The 15,826-nt window shown below is 40.2% G+C and overlaps 1 protein-coding gene across 1 annotated transcript in view; it reads right to left on the bottom strand.

Annotated features, from left to right (window-relative positions):
- The window catches only part of piezo1 (piezo type mechanosensitive ion channel component 1 (Er blood group)), a 144,568-nt gene that overhangs the window by 4,117 nt on the left and 124,625 nt on the right, over nt 1-15,826 (bottom strand). Inside the window, exons 42-50 of the mRNA XM_084108660.1 lie at nt 15,433-15,647; nt 14,066-14,224; nt 12,969-13,116; nt 11,935-12,123; nt 11,762-11,854; nt 6,727-6,899; nt 4,752-4,874; nt 3,993-4,072; nt 522-708 (exon numbers count right to left, since the gene is read on the bottom strand). Of these exons, the coding sequence (XP_083964786.1) occupies nt 522-708; nt 3,993-4,072; nt 4,752-4,874; nt 6,727-6,899; nt 11,762-11,854; nt 11,935-12,123; nt 12,969-13,116; nt 14,066-14,224; nt 15,433-15,647 (1,367 nt within the window). The remainder of the gene's footprint in view (nt 1-521; nt 709-3,992; nt 4,073-4,751; nt 4,875-6,726; nt 6,900-11,761; nt 11,855-11,934; nt 12,124-12,968; nt 13,117-14,065; nt 14,225-15,432; nt 15,648-15,826) is intronic.

Below are 15,826 nucleotides of genomic sequence, written 5' to 3'. Positions count from 1 at the left end.
GGGGAGGGGGAGGGGATACACCGCTCTACAGTATTTTTAAAGTGATTGCAGTACCAGTTTTGGCCACAATCCTACATACGGTTCCTTTAATGTTATCGGTATCGGCCGATATATATGTAAAAATTTTTATGTTATCGTTATTGGCCGATATATGTTCATTTTTAATGTTAAAGTGATAAATAATGTATTATTTCCTTCAGCTGTTCAACATGATTTTTTTATTTAATTGCTTGAAATATGATTGAAATCACTTTAAAATGGAAAATACAGTTCAGTGCAACATGTGCAGCGCAAGTCTGTCATATCGGCTACATGAAATCATCATGAAAACATCATTATAATTGTGTGCTTTAACGGTTAAATTTTTGCTTTTGTAATCAGGCTAAAAATCTGGATTTATCGGCTAATATATCGGTTATCGGCTTTCAAACATAAAAAATTATCGGTATCGGCCAAAATGTTCATATCAGAGCATCCCTAATAAAAAGCCTGCACTGAATCTCATGAAAGGAATGGCTTACCCGTATCCTGCGAGGAAGCCCAGACTCGGAGGACTAACTTTATCGTTAAAGATGACCATGGGTAAGACGTCGCAGGATTCCTGGCAGCCGGCGATGCTGATGTCCCACCACTCCTGAGCTCCTGTGATGTTCACCGAAGCTTCTCTCATCAGAGACAGAGTCACGTTCTGATATCCCTCCTCTCCTCCTGCAGGAGAACCACAACACCAGCGTTACCTTCACAAACTGACCACCAGCAGTGTTGGGGAACGTTACTTTGAAAAGTAATGCATTACAATATTGCGTTACTCACAAAAAAAGTAACTAATTGTGTTATTTAGTTACTTTTTATGAAAAGTAATGCATTTTTATTACTTTTGCGTTACTTTTTCTCACCTGGGCTGGGCTTGCTTGCTTGTTTTTTAATAACAACAAAAAAAGTTATATTTTGGCAAATGTTAAAGGCCCTTTCACACCAAAAGTGAAATGAATAAGCCTCAGGCTGAAGGAAATGCATATTTACACTTGTACAGTAGAGTACAGTAGAGGCTCAAGCAAACCTTTCAGCTTCAGCTGCTGTTCTGGATTAAAGAACAATAGTTCAACACTCTTATTTCTAAATCTAATCTAAAGTAATGTTTTCTTATTAGTAAGTTTGAATTAGATCATTGAAGGTCAGCAGGAAAGACATTGGTTAATAAACTGAGATTAAATACATTAACTATATTAAATTACACAAATATACTTTATTATAAAAGTTTTGCGTAACATTCTGAGATTGCATTTTACTGTTTTTATTCATTTTGAGGAATACTGAAGGTTTTCGTGCAAGTGAGACGAGTAAAAGCATGTTCACATTTAGTTTATAAGTAAAATAACCATCATGTTTACACAGTGCACACACACACACACAACACCTCACTTTATTTCTCTTAACATGGAGACAGGAGAGCTGTCAGTCAATAAATGCGAAAAAGTAACTCAGATATTTTGTTATTTTGAAAAAGTAATTGATTACGTAACTCAAGTTACTTGTAATGAGTTACACACAACACTGCTCGAGAGTAAAACTATCATATATTTTACTGAGGAAAAAAAATCGAATAGGGTGTGACATATATATATATATATATACAGTGAGGAAAATAAGTATTTGAACACCCTGCTATTTTGCAAGTTCTCCCACTTGGAAATCATGGAGGGGTCTGAAATTGTCATCGTAGGTGCATGTCCACTGTGAGAGACACAATCTAAAAAAAAAACCCAGAAATCACAATGTATGATTTTTTAACTATTTATTTGTATGATACAGCTGCAAATAAGTATTTGAACACCTGTCTATCAGCTAGAATTCTGACCCTCAAAGACCTGTTAGTCTGCCTTTAAAATGTCCACCTCCACTCCATTTATTATCCTAAATTAGATGCACCTGTTTGAGGTCGTTAGCTGCATAAAGACACCTGTCCACCCCATACAATCAGTAAGAATCCAACTACTAACATGGCCAAGACCAAAGAGCTGTCCAAAGACACTAGAGACAAAATTGTACACCTCCACAAGGCTGGAAAGGGCTACGGGGAAATTGCCAAGCAGCTTGGTGAAAAAAGGTCCACTGTTGGAGCAATCATTAGAAAATGGAAGAAGCTAAACATGACTGTCAATCTCCCTCGGACTGGGGCTCCATGCAAGATCTCACCTCGTGGGGTCTCAATGATCCTAAGAAAGGTGAGAAATCAGCCCAGAACTACACGGGAGGAGCTGGTCAATGACCTGAAAAGAGCTGGGACCACCGTTTCCAAGGTTACTGTTGGTAATACACTAAGACGTCATGGTTTGAAATCATGCATGGCACGGAAGGTTCCCCTGCTTAAACCAGCACATGTCAAGGCCCGTCTTAAGTTTGCCAATGACCATTTGGATGATCCAGAGGAGTCATGGGAGAAAGTCATGTGGTCAGATGAGACCAAAATAGAACTTTTTGGTCATAATTCCACTAAACGTGTTTGGAGGAAGAAGAATGATGAGTACCATCCCAAGAACACCATCCCTACTGTGAAGCATGGGGGTGGTAGCATCATGCTTTGGGGGTGTTTTTCTGCACATGGGACAGGGCGACTGCACTGTATTAAGGAGAGGATGACCGGGGCCATGTATTGCGAGATTTTGGGGAACAACCTCCTTCCCTCAGTTAGAGCATTGAAGATGGGTCGAGGCTGGGTCTTCCAACATGACAATGACCCGAAGCACACAGCCAGGATAACCAAGGAGTGGCTCTGTAAGAAGCATATCAAGGTTCTGGCGTGGCCTAGCCAGTCTCCAGACCTAAACCCAATAGAGAATCTTTGGAGGGAGCTCAAACTCCGTGTTTCTCAGCGACAGCCCAGAAACCTGACTGATCTAGAGAAGATCTGTGTGGAGGAGTGGGCCAAAATCCCTCCTGCAGTGTGTGCAAACCTGGTGAAAAACTACAGGAAACGTTTGACCTCTGTAATTGCAAACAAAGGCTACTGTACCAAATATTAACATTGATTTTCTCAGGTGTTCAAATACTTATTTGCAGCTGTATCATACAAATAAATAGTTAAAAAATCATACATTGTGATTTCTGGATTTTTTTTTTTTTGATTATGTCTCTCACAGTGGACATGCACCTACGATGACAATTTCAGACCCCTCCATGATTTCTAAGTGGGAGAACTTGCAAAATAGCAGGGTGTTCAAATACTTATTTTCCTCACTGTATACTGCGATTCAAAAGTTTTGGATCGGTAAGAATGTTCAGCATCATTACTCCAGTCTTCAGTGTCACATGATCCCTCAGAAATCACTCTAATATGAGGATTTGATGCTTGAGAAACATTTATGATTATTATCATCAAGGTTTTTTTCAGGATTCTTTGATGAATAGAAAGTTCAAAAGAACAGCATTTATCTGAAATATAAAGCTTTTGTAACATTAAACACTACCGTTCAAAAGTTTGGAGTCAGTGAGAATTTTTTTTTTGGAAAGAAATGAAAGAAATCAATACTTTTATTCAGCAAGGACGCATTAAATAAAATCAAAAGTGACAGTAAATACATTTATAATGTTACCCAATATTCAATTTCATATAAATTCTGGTCTTTTGAACTTTCTATTCATCAAAGAATCCTGAAAAAAAAAAAGTAAAGTAAAAATGAACATAAATCGACCGATACGATAACATTAAAAATCGTACGATAACATTAAAAATGAACATAAAGTTACTGCAGAAGTCATTAAAAGTTGCATTTTCAGTTGAATTTGGGGAAACCACTTGAAACATTTATTTTTGTTTGATTTGTTCATTGCAAACAGCTGAAAGTCAGAATTTTGCCAATAAACCTGATTTGCATTGGTGGGTTGAATAATTTTGATTACAACAGGGTGGAAATCCCTCAGTTCACTAGAAACATATTAAGGGGGAAAGTCACAAGAGTGAACTGTGCCTGACTAGAACACTAAAGTATTACCCTCATACAGCTGGCTGACGGGTTTGGCCTCAGCTCCATTAGGTGCTCGGATGTAGTTCGGGAACATGTGCGGCACAAGCCTAGGAGAGAATTACAGAGATGATACAAACCAGAAACAAAGATACTTGCCAAATATGAGTGACAAAAAATGGTGTAGGATTTACTTTCAAACAGTTTTCACTTAGAAACTGCTAGTACATTTCACAAACATTTAAAAAGACACATTGAATTAAATGTGAAATTTTGAAGAAGAAAGACCGTGGAAGTTAAAAGATCATGATCTTATTCCTATATGACAGTCTGTTCAACCACACAGGATCATTATTTCTGTCTTATAATAATTCAAATGATCACAGAGGAACTGGGATAAAAGTTTATAGTTCGGATATAAACACTGATTTCTACGGTAGAGATCAAAATAGAGGGAATTAACTTTTGAAAGTAACTAGACACTTCAAATTAAGATTAATTACATTGTTACACCAGTAGGTGGCGACAAGAGACTGTTAAAAAAGTGTATTTGTCATTGAATCATTAATTCAAGAGATTCGTTCAAAAACGCTGATTCATTCACCATGAAACTAGTGATGTATTTATGAGTGAGTCATTGAATTATTCACACAACTTTTTTTTAAGTCAAATTAATTAAATATTTATTAACATTTTGTCAGAACCTCTGGTAAATTACATGTCATGTATTGTGGGAGAGCATATTGTGATTTGTGCCATGAGAAGTGTCTCTAGGGTGATCAAACTTACACCGGTTCCTTCCGGTTCCCTAGCAGAAGCGAGGCCAGGTCGGCTCTAACCGGGTTCTCCTTCGCCAAACTGATGGAGTGCCGGTCGAACGTGTGTTCCACTGTCCCGCCCTTCCCAAGGTCCCTTTCAGACACAAGACACATAATGAGCATGACGTCCAGGGCTCCACCAGAAGCTGGTGCTCTTCGGTCATTTTTGACCGAAAAATGTTACATTTTGTTTTTTTAGAATTATTTTCTTCATGGTACGAAACTTGGTAAAGGTTTTGGCACTTGATATGTGAACACACAAAAAAATTATAGACATGATTCGAACAGGTTTAATGGTCCTGTAAAAATAGTCACTTGAGCTCCTCGCGGTCAAACATGAGCACATTGGAAATGAACGGGAGACGAGTTTCCTCTAGTGGAAGCGTTTGGTACTGCAGCCGAACAACATCTCACTGAAAGATCATTTACTGAGATATTGACCTCAACTTTGAAACACAACTTGTTTAGATTTATGGCTTTGATTTTCTCACAGTTTTAGAGTAAAAAATGTTTTTGAAAATATATATTTCATATAAAATTGAAAATAGTATTTTTGTGCACTTTTCATAACAATACACGTACAATTCTGTTACTTTTTTCAAGTTCACTTTTAAAAACTTTTTTACTTCAGCAATAATCTGCCAAGTGTCGTCTTTGAAAAGAGATCAAACTTCAGTCTGTTGCTTTAAAGGGTAACTAAACCCTAAACCAACTTTTTTTATTTAATGATCTGTAAGAATGAGGCTTTATTAGTGCTGTTCATTGATTCGAGTAACTTTTTTGACATTAGGGTATAAAGTGTTTTAATTTTACAATATATGGTGTAAAAACGTCTGAGTGCTGCCCTCTTAAGGTTGAACGGTGGCTACTGCAGTTGAATTTTCCTATTGGATGTTGCGGTGGCAAGTGACGTAAAAGGTGGCAGGTGACGTAAGCAGGTTCCAGCTCTACCACGCCCCTGGTACGAGCTCACCACGCCCTTGGTATGAGCTAGCGCAGATTTATCTGTATTGTACAGTGGGCAGGAGGGTACGTAGGTGTAGTGTTGCTGGTTGCAACAGCACTGCTGGACTGCATAACTTTCCAGCAGACTTGGAAAATAGGCGCCAGTGTTTGCATGAACTTGGCCTGGAAGACCGTGAGTGTGAAACATGCATTTTCGCGGGATTTCTTCTCCAATGCAATCGAGGTGGAAATGGGCTTCTCCACACAGCTCGCGCTGAAAAGCGACGCAGTGACAAACGCTGCTCCTCCTGCATGGACTCGACCACCGCAGCGGCGTCTTGATGTGAGTGATCATATTTAATCACAATTTATGGTTAGGCTAAAGTTATTCCTCTGGGGTCGACAAACGCGTCGGCGCATTTTGCTGGATTTTTTCACATAGCGGCAAAATATGAATATGCCTATAGAGAGAGCGTGCGCTATTGACATCAACTCGATAAAACCAGAGAATGACGGGCTCTGATAAAACTCATCAGATGCATGTACTTTACGTCGTCTTGCGACCCTGTGAGCAAACTCCATTTTAGAGTCTGAGTGACAGCAGGTCTCAGGTGCACGCCCCCCCGCTCACGGTTCGTCCCCTCTCTCTCCGCTGGGGTCTGCCCACTTTTCTAGCATTTTTCAAATATTGACAGTGGGTGGAGTCAGGCTCTGACCAGGGGTTTAGTTACCCTTTAAAGCATTCAAGATTTACCACAGTTTAAGCTGGAAATGTAATTTTCAGGTCTATGCTCAAAACGTGAATAAATAGATTATAAATACAGCGTAAATATAATTTAGTATATTTTTTTAAAAACTAAAAATACAAAATATTACAAACATTAATCAAACAAAAACATAGTACATTAATTTCATTGAAAAATAAAATAAAAATTCTGTAATTTTTGACCGAGACGCGAAGAGCACCAGAGGTTAAAGCTCTCTCTCTCCGTGACACTGACCGCTGTAAGATCCAGTCGAGCCGGAGCGTCATGTCCCCGGTGCTGTCGAGCAGCTCCTTGATGAGCTCGTGTCGGCTGGGAGGACTGATCTGCCACACCGACCCCGAGCTGCCCTCGATCTGGGCCGTCACGATGTCCTCATAACTGTACAGGGTGATGAACTGCATCGCCACCTGTGGACGGACACATTAAACCCCACGCTTAAGAACTCAAAGAGCTGCGTCTCTCAGAAATCAGAGCTTTGCTGAGAGAAATATCAAGTGGACACATTTCACTGTTAAATCCAGCAGAATCAAACAGCTATCAAGTAAAATACTGAATCATACCATTTTCTACTATTTGACATGTCTATTTAAAGTCCCCCTGTGGTGAAACTCCAGCTTTTAATGTAGTTTATGTGTCTATGTGGTGTTTTTAATATGCTTTAAGACAAAGCATGTGTAAATTCATAAGTCGACTCCATTGCTGAGTATTTTCTCCTTAAAACTGCAGTGAACCAAAGACAGTCTCAAAAACACGCTTTGAAATCGCTGGTGTTTCTGACGTCACAAACTACCTTGTAACCAATCAGATCAACGTGTGATCGTCAACCAGTGGATCTCTGAGCTGAGTGAGTGAGTGGAGGCGTGGCTCATTTGCATATTCATAGAACCACGAATACTAAATGAGGCAAGGGTGTCGAGTTACATTCAAGACATTTTAAGGCATGAAGAATTTTTTTTCCAAGGAAAAAACACTTAAATATGTAATTTTGGTGATCAAAGATGAACTTTAAGGGATAAAATGATTGACTACAGGAGGACTTTAAATGTTTTAAACCTATACGATAGCCTATGTGTCTCTGGTCACAGAATTTATTTATCATTTGTTCAGATTTGCATTTAGTAAAAGTTGTTTAAGCAATTTTCAACCATTGAATTTTCTCTTTCAACTTCCATGCTCTCTAAATCACTTTACATAGAATCCTCTAATTTGAGGTTGTGGATGATTGGGCTGCTAAAATAAAATTTTAATTTAGATTATTTGTCGAATTATAAATAAAAATCCATATTCGAATACAATTTAAATTTAGGTGAGCGTCAAGCAACCTTATCAGTGGCACACGAGATGATGATGATAAAAGAGTCGTTGTTGTATTGTTTTTGTTAGCCTATCCAGTTTTAGGTTACGTCAAAAGCAACAGCTGTTCTCACAGATTTTCCAGTGTTATCTAAGCAAACATGCGCTAGACGGACGCGTTTGACCAGTGAAACAGAGAGCCGCATGTTTAGAGAGCCATGAAAAGGTAAAAGAAGTTCAACTTTTAAAAAACACGTCATGAGACTTTATGTTTTTATTTTATTTTTTAACATCCACTTCATAGGTTTTTGTGATCGGTGCTTCAGCTCTTTGTATTAAACTCTTTCGTCAGCACCTGACCAATTAATACTAGCACTTACCTTTTCTATTCTATACTATCACATAATTAACCATTCAAATATCATCTTACTAAGACATTATTAGCAGATATAGAGTGACGGTGATCATATATTTATATGATCTTATGTAAGTATCTGCTATACTGTTATACAATAGACATCAGAATTTCATCTTTTGTCCATATAAATATCAGCATCTGCAGCAAATTGCATATTTTTGCTCAGTTTGAATAAAGTTTAGCTGTTTTTTCCCTTCCATATGAGACTATATGAGCCATAAAAGCCTGATGTATCAAATATAATACTCAACAGAAATCCATAAGCAAACTTTTTTTGTCTAAATGTTTGACTTATAAAAATATATATATAAAAAAGTTTTCTCCTGACTATTATCTAATAGATATTGACGTGCACTTACAGATTTTTTCCCGAACTGATTGTTCAACAAACTGTTCGATTAAAAAAAAGGAAAAAAAAGAAAGATTTTTTCTGACTATAATCAGAGCCCGTCTACGGAGAGCCTGGCCACTCCCTATTAAGTCCTATTGTACCGAATTTTGGTTGTAGTTCCACCAGAGATCCACTGGGGGCGATCGCCCATGAGTGCAGAATGAATGGGAGTCTATGGGGCTAGACGGCTAAATTTGTCTCTTTCACCCGATTGCCGTTGAGAAATCTCAGATTTGATTGTAGGTTTTGCAAGTTCAACATGGGTTATAGGTCGAAAGTTGAATGAACGAGTACTTATGTCCTTTCGATTTCTTACAGGTTGAGTTGTTGTTGCCCTTAACACGCTAGCATTCTGCTAATGAACACTGATTGGTCAGTGAAGGACTGATTATGACCACAGATACCGCTTGATGGCATTGTGTGTGTGTGTGTATTTTCCGCGTGGTCTTTTAAAACAACAAAACAAAAACTCTTCTAGCACGTGTGTTTACCTGTGTCAGCTGTGTTGTGTGTTTGCCTGTGTCAGCTGTGTTGTGTGTTTGCCTGTGTCGGCTGTGTCGTGTGTTTACCTTGTCGGCTGTGTCGTGTGTTTGCCTGTGTCGGCTGTGTCGTGTGTTTACCTTGTCGGCTGTGTTGTGTGTTTGCCTGTGTCAGCTGTGTTGTGTGTTTACCTTGTCGGCTGTGTTGTGTGTTTGCCTGTGTCGGCTGTGTTGTGTGTTTGCCTGTGTCGGCTGTGTTGTGTGTTTGCCTGTGTCGGCTGTGTTGTGTGTTTGCCTGTGTCGGCTGTGTTGTGTGTTTGCCTGTGTCGGCTGTGTTGTGTGTTTTCCTGTGTCGGCTGTGTTGTGTGTTTGCCTGTGTCGGCTGTGTTGTGTGTTTGCCTGTGTCGGCTGTGTTGTGTGTTTGCCTGTGTCGGCTGTGTTGTGTGTTTGCCTGTGTCAGCTGTGTTGTGTGTTTGCCTGTGTCAGCTGTGTTGTGTGTTTGCCTGTGTCAGCTGTGTTGTGTGTTTGCCTGTGTCGGCTGTGTTGTGTGTTTGCCTTGTCGGCTGTGTTGTGTGTTTGCCTGTGTCAGCTGTGTTGTGTGTTTACCTTGTCGGCTGTGTTGTGTGTTTGCCTGTGTCAGCTGTGTTGTGTGTTTGCCTGTGTCGGCTGTGTTGTGTGTTTGCCTGTGTCAGCTGTGTTGTGTGTTTGCCTGTGTCGGCTGTGTTGTGTGTTTACCTTGTCGGCTGTGTTGTGTGTTTGCCTGTGTCAGCTGTGTTGTGTGTTTACCTTGTCGGCTGTGTTGTGTGTTTGCCTGTGTCAGCTGTGTTGTGTGTTTGCCTGTGTCGGCTGTGTTGTGTGTTTGCCTGTGTCAGCTGTGTTGTGTGTTTGCCTGTGTCGGCTGTGTTGTGTGTTTGCCTGTGTCGGCTGTGTTGTGTGTTTGCCTGTGTCGGCTGTGTTGTGTGTTTTCCTGTGTCGGCTGTGTTGTGTGTTTGCCTTGTCGGCTGTGTTGTGTGTTTGCCTGTGTCGGCTGTGTTGTGTGTTTGCCTGTGTCGGCTGTGTTGTGTGTTTGCCTGTGTCAGCTGTGTTGTGTGTTTGCCTATGTCAGCTGTGTTGTGTGTTTGCCTGTGTCAGCTGTGTTGTGTGTTTGCCTGTGTCAGCTGTGTTGTGTGTTTGCCTGTGTCGGCTGTGTTGTGTGTTTGCCTGTGTTGTGTGTTTGCCTGTGTCGGCTGTGTCGTGTGTTTGCCTGTGTCGGCTGTGTCGTGTGTTTGCCTGTGTCGGCTGTGTCGTGTGTTTGCCTGTGTCGGCTGTGTCGTGTGTTTGCCTGTGTCGGCTGTGTCGTGTGTTTGCCTGTGTCGGCTGTGTTGTGTGTTTCAGCTGTGTTGTGTGTTTGCCTGTGTCGGCTGTGTTGTGTGTTTGCCTGCGTCGGCTGTGTTGTGTGTTTGCCTGTGTCCGCTGTGTCGTGTGTTTGCCTGTGTCGGCTGTGTCGTGTGTTTGCCTGTGTCGGCTGTGTTGTGTGTTTACCTGTGTCCGCTGTGTCGTGTGTTTGCCTGTGTCGGCTGTGTTGTGTGTTTCAGCTGTGTTGTGTGTTTGCCTGTGTCGGCTGTGTTGTGTGTTTGCCTGCGTCGGCTGTGTTGTGTGTTTGCCTGTGTTGTGTGTTTGCCTGTGTCGGCTGTGTCGTGTGTTTGCCTGTGTCGGCTGTGTCGTGTGTTTGCCTGTGTCCGCTGTGTCGTGTGTTTGCCTGTGTCGGCTGTGTCGTGTGTTTGCCTGTGTCGGCTGTGTTGTGTGTTTACCTGTGTCCGCTGTGTTGTGTGTTTGCCTGCGTCGGCTGTGTTGTGTGTTTGCCTGTGTCCGCTGTGTTGTGTGTTTGCCTGTGTCCGCTGTGTCGTGTGTTTGCCTGTGTCCGCTGTGTCGTGTGTTTGCCTGTGTCAGCTGTGTTGTGTGTTTGCCTGTGTCCGCTGTGTTGTGTGTTTGCCTGTGTCCGCTGTGTTGTGTGTTTGCCTGTGTCCGCTGTGTCGTGTGTTTGCCTGTGTCGGCTGTGTCGTGTGTTTGCCTGTGTCGGCTGTGTTGTGTGTTTACCTGTGTCCGCTGTGTTGTGTGTTTGCCTGCGTCGGCTGTGTTGTGTGTTTGCCTGCGTCGGCTGTGTTGTGTGTTTGCCTGTGTCCGCTGTGTCGTGTGTTTGCCTGTGTCCGCTGTGTCGTGTGTTTGCCTGTGTCAGCTGTGTCGTGTGTTTACCTGTGTCAGCTGTGTTGTCGATGCCTCGAGAGAAAAGAAAGTGCAGAGCGTGAAAGCACCAGAGTGACTGAAGGATTGCTATAAAGCAGTATCTCTGGTCGTACGATGTGTATGACGTCATTGACATGTTAAAAGACTTCTTAAAGCAAATAAGTGACTCTAAAAAATCTAACACCCAGCAGTGTGTAATTTCTTTGCATCTCCTTTCAAATACAACATTCAAATTACTAGACAAAAAATGATATCCTGAGAAAAGTGGATTTTGAGGGGTATAGCGCCATAGACCTTCATTCATTCTGCACTCGTCCTGTGAGCGCCCTCATGTGGAGCCAGAGTGGAACTGCAACCAGTTCAGAAGCCGGAAGTTTACTGAGTTCTCCCCTTATTAGACATTCTCTGCTATAATCTAATATGCCACGGTTACAGTGTGAATGGGAGATATTGATGAGCACTTACAGCATTTTTCCCGAACTGATTGCTGAGGCGTTTGAATTCGGGCTCGGTGAACGGCTGGATGGACTGTTGCTGGACACTCATCGTGAATAAAGGCTGCGGGAGAAACAATCAGATCTCAGACCTCAGATCTCAAAGTACTAAACCATTACAGAAATATTCCAGTAGAGTTTTACCTCATAACCTCCGAGCTTGACTGTGACGGTGACATCAACGGGATGGTTGACCACGCCCACTACAGATTTAACCAATGAGATGAAGAGTAGCGGGAACCAGATGATGCAGATGAGGAAGAGGATGATGATGCCGCCCATCCCGTACTTCACAATCTTCTTCTTCTTTTGTCCTTTGGGCTGGGGATATTTCTGCAGAGAGAAGCCCAGAAATCATGAACAAATGAGATTATTATACATATTATACATTATTATTTTTACACATTAGAATCAAATGATGAAGATTCAACTCTTTAGATGAATAAGGTACAAAAGAGGGCTTGGGTACTCAAAAATAAAATGTTATATAAACTGAGATTTGCCATTGCTTCCAAAATGTGAATACAGTTTAAAAGCTTTATTTGGGCAATTTTGTTTTAGATCGGTAAGATTTTTTTATGTTTTAGATCGGAGTCTCTTCTGCTCACCAAGGCTGCATTTATTTGAATGTACAGCAAAAACTGTAATATTATGAAATATTTTAAATAACTGTTTTCTATGTGAATATACAGTAAAATGTAATTTATTCCTGTGATTAAAGCTGTTCAGCATCATTACTTCAGTCTTCAGTGTCAGAAATCATTCTAATATGATGATTTGATGATCAAGAAACATTTATGATTATTATTAATTATTGATTCTTTTTCAATCCATTTAATGCATCCTTGCTTAATAAAAGTATTAATTTCTTTAATTTTTTTCCACAAAAAATAAAAAATAAAAAAAATAATAATAATCTTACCAATCTAAAACTGATATATATAGTAGTAACAGGGCTTTTACATTCATGGTAATTAAAAATTACAAATATAATACAAAATACTGATATCTGATGCTAGGTTAATTGTATGTTATATAATAGTTTATCAAACATATATAGTCAGTAGTTATGGGACATGAAGTGTCTCTTATATATGGAAAGTTTATCTGACTGACTGATCCAATATTTGAGGTATAATAAAAGATTATTTTTGCGCATGCTAAACAGGACCTGCTACCTTTTCGGTTTCACGGCTGCACTTGATGATGAAGATGTTAGCGTAGATGTCCTCGACACACATCCAGTTGGAGAGAGACAGTGTCGTGTCGGTCCAAACCCAGTCCATCACGGCCCGAAGCTCGACTAAAAACGGCACCAGCCGGAACCTGAGGAAACATGGGAAATTCATTTCACTCTCATCTTACACAGACAGAAACACAGTGTCGGCCCAGATCCGGCCCACATCCAGTACACATGATTCCACACGGCCCGGATGTGAGCCGGATTTGGGCCGACACTGTGTTTCTGTCTGGGTGTCCTTTTAATGGTGCTCTTCGTGTATCGGTCAATGAAATTAATGTACTATATTTTAGTTCTATAATGTTTTTATTTAATATTTTGTATTTTTAGGGGATTTTATGGTACTAAATTATATTTACGCTGTATTTATAATCCATTTATTCACTTTTTGAGCATAGACCTGAAAATCAAATTTCCAACTTAAACTGTTGTAAATCTTGAATGCTTTAGAGCGACAGACTGAAGTTTGATCTCTTTTTAAAGACGACACTTGGCAGATTATTGCTGAAAAGTTTAAAAAAGTGAACTTTAAAAAAAGTTACAGAACTGTACGTGTATTGTTATGAAAAATGTGCAAAAAGACCATTTTCAATTTTTATATGAAATATATATTTTCAAAAACATGTTTTACTCTAAAACTGCAAGAAAATCAAAGCCATAAATCTAAACAAGTTGTGTTCCACATTTGAGGTTGATATCTCAGTAAATGATCTTTCAGTGAGATGTTGTTCGGCTGCAGTACCAAACGCTTCCACTAGAGGAAACTCGTCTCCCATTCATTTCCAATGCGCTCATGTTTGACCGAGAGGAGCTCAAGTGACTATTTAATGGTACCTATTTGTATCATGTACATGATTTTTTTTTTTGTGTGTGTGTTCACACTGCAAGTGCCAAAACCTTTACCAAGTTTCGTACCATTCCAATGAAGGAAAAAAACAAAAACAAATTTAAACTTTTTTGGTCAAAAATGACCGAAGAGCACCAGAGGGTTAAGAAATGAGGACACTGGAAAAATGAAGATTAATAAATGCCTACCCTTGGAAGAGGAAGAGGTTGAGATGATTGAACTTCTTGGTGAGGAAGTTTCCAAGGATTCGTGACGGATATCCACACCGGATCTGATACGCCGACAGCGTGAAGTAGATGCACTTGAAGAAATACCAGAGCTGGGCCACTGAGTTATGATTGAACATCCTGTGAAGATACAGGAAGCCGTACAGTCAAACCAATAATTATTCAGACACCAGATGTCATTTTTTAAATTTATTTAACTAGTGTGTTCAGGACACTGTAGTTCATTAATGTAAGTGAGGAGAGCAAAATAAAGTAAACTGTGACATATTATACCCAAAAACTCTTCATACAGAGACTACCAGTGACATTTATACACACTTTGAGCTGACCATGTTTTGCTGAAGTGTGTTTTCTTTAATTGCTAATGCTCTTTTTACACACAGACTGAACAAAATGAAGCATTGCTTGGTGATTGGTTGAGCTAAACTGGTATCATCTAATTGTGTAGTTAAATTTAACAGCTGACAGATATTCAACATAATTCATGTGTGAGACAGTCTAACAGAAGGACGGACAAAACCAGTGAAATATCAGCTGATTCTTGTCATATATTTTCTAAACTAGAGCGAATAAACTGTGATAATGTGAGAATGTTGAAGGTGTCTGAGTAAATGTTGGTTTGACTGTGAATATCCTCTCATCTGTCTGAAGTCTTTGATCTCAGTTTCACCTTTTATCCCAGAGAGCATCACAGTGTCGGTCCAGATCCGGATTCCACACGGCCCAGATCTGAGCCGGACCTGAGCCGACACTGTGATGCTGTCTAGGGCTGCACGATATTGAAGAAAAATGCGATAACTCATTAAATAATGCGATATTCAATATGCGATACGATAATGCTTAAAGTGTGTAAAATAAACTTAATTTATCTTTAAAATATATTTAAAATGATATAACCTACATGCGTGTTTCACATTCTTTCTGTGACGAGAAAGCATCCCTACAGCTTCTGCCAGTGAACATCAGTGTTTTACTGTAGTGTAAGAAGTGTTATTTTAACATCAGAGTAAACCTCGGGGTTCAGGGGTTCAGGTTATCCTACATTAGGGTTATTCAACAACACAAACTGAATAATCAAATGTAGAAATAAAACACTGCTTAGTTTTCACTGTATGAATTAAATATATCCTGATTCTTATTAAAGCTACAAAAGTTATTCAGCCGAGAGCAGCGAGTGATTTTCTCTTCGTCTTTTGCTCATGACTCCAGTTATTGCAAGCCGCTGCGATACGCATATCACGATATATACATTTGCGATATTTCGATAATTATATTATGCAGTCCTCGTGCTGTCTGTGGGATGATACTCGAACACAAGCCTGGCTTACCTCTCGGTGACAGCGGGGAGGATGAAGAACATCCACAGGTGGATCCCGATAACCAGGATCACCTGGAAGATGAGCTTTCCCAGGATGCTCTTCCGCAGGTAAATGGCCCGATCGATGATCATGGTGCTGAACTGGATGAGGAGCATGACGAGGAACGCCTCGGGCACCTGATCCTCGGACAGAGACGAGGCGATGTCTGCGGCCGCCGAGTGTTTCTGCGGCAGAGCAAACATTCACATCACACTGCAGAAAACTGCTTTCCTACTCCTATTCCGTCTCGTTTCCAGTCCAAATATCAAACATTTCTTAAATCAAGATGCATTTACTAGATGAGTAAAATGACATAAGAAATTCTATTTTGTTTTAAGATAAAAAGAAAGTAATTTAAGTAATT

This window comes from Abramis brama, assembly GCF_963993115.1.
Source record: "Abramis brama genome assembly, chromosome: 3".
NCBI classification, from domain to species: Eukaryota; Metazoa; Chordata; class Actinopteri; order Cypriniformes; family Leuciscidae; genus Abramis; species Abramis brama.
Note: the sequence above shows the minus strand (reverse complement) of the source record. Positions and strands in the feature narration are given on the sequence as shown.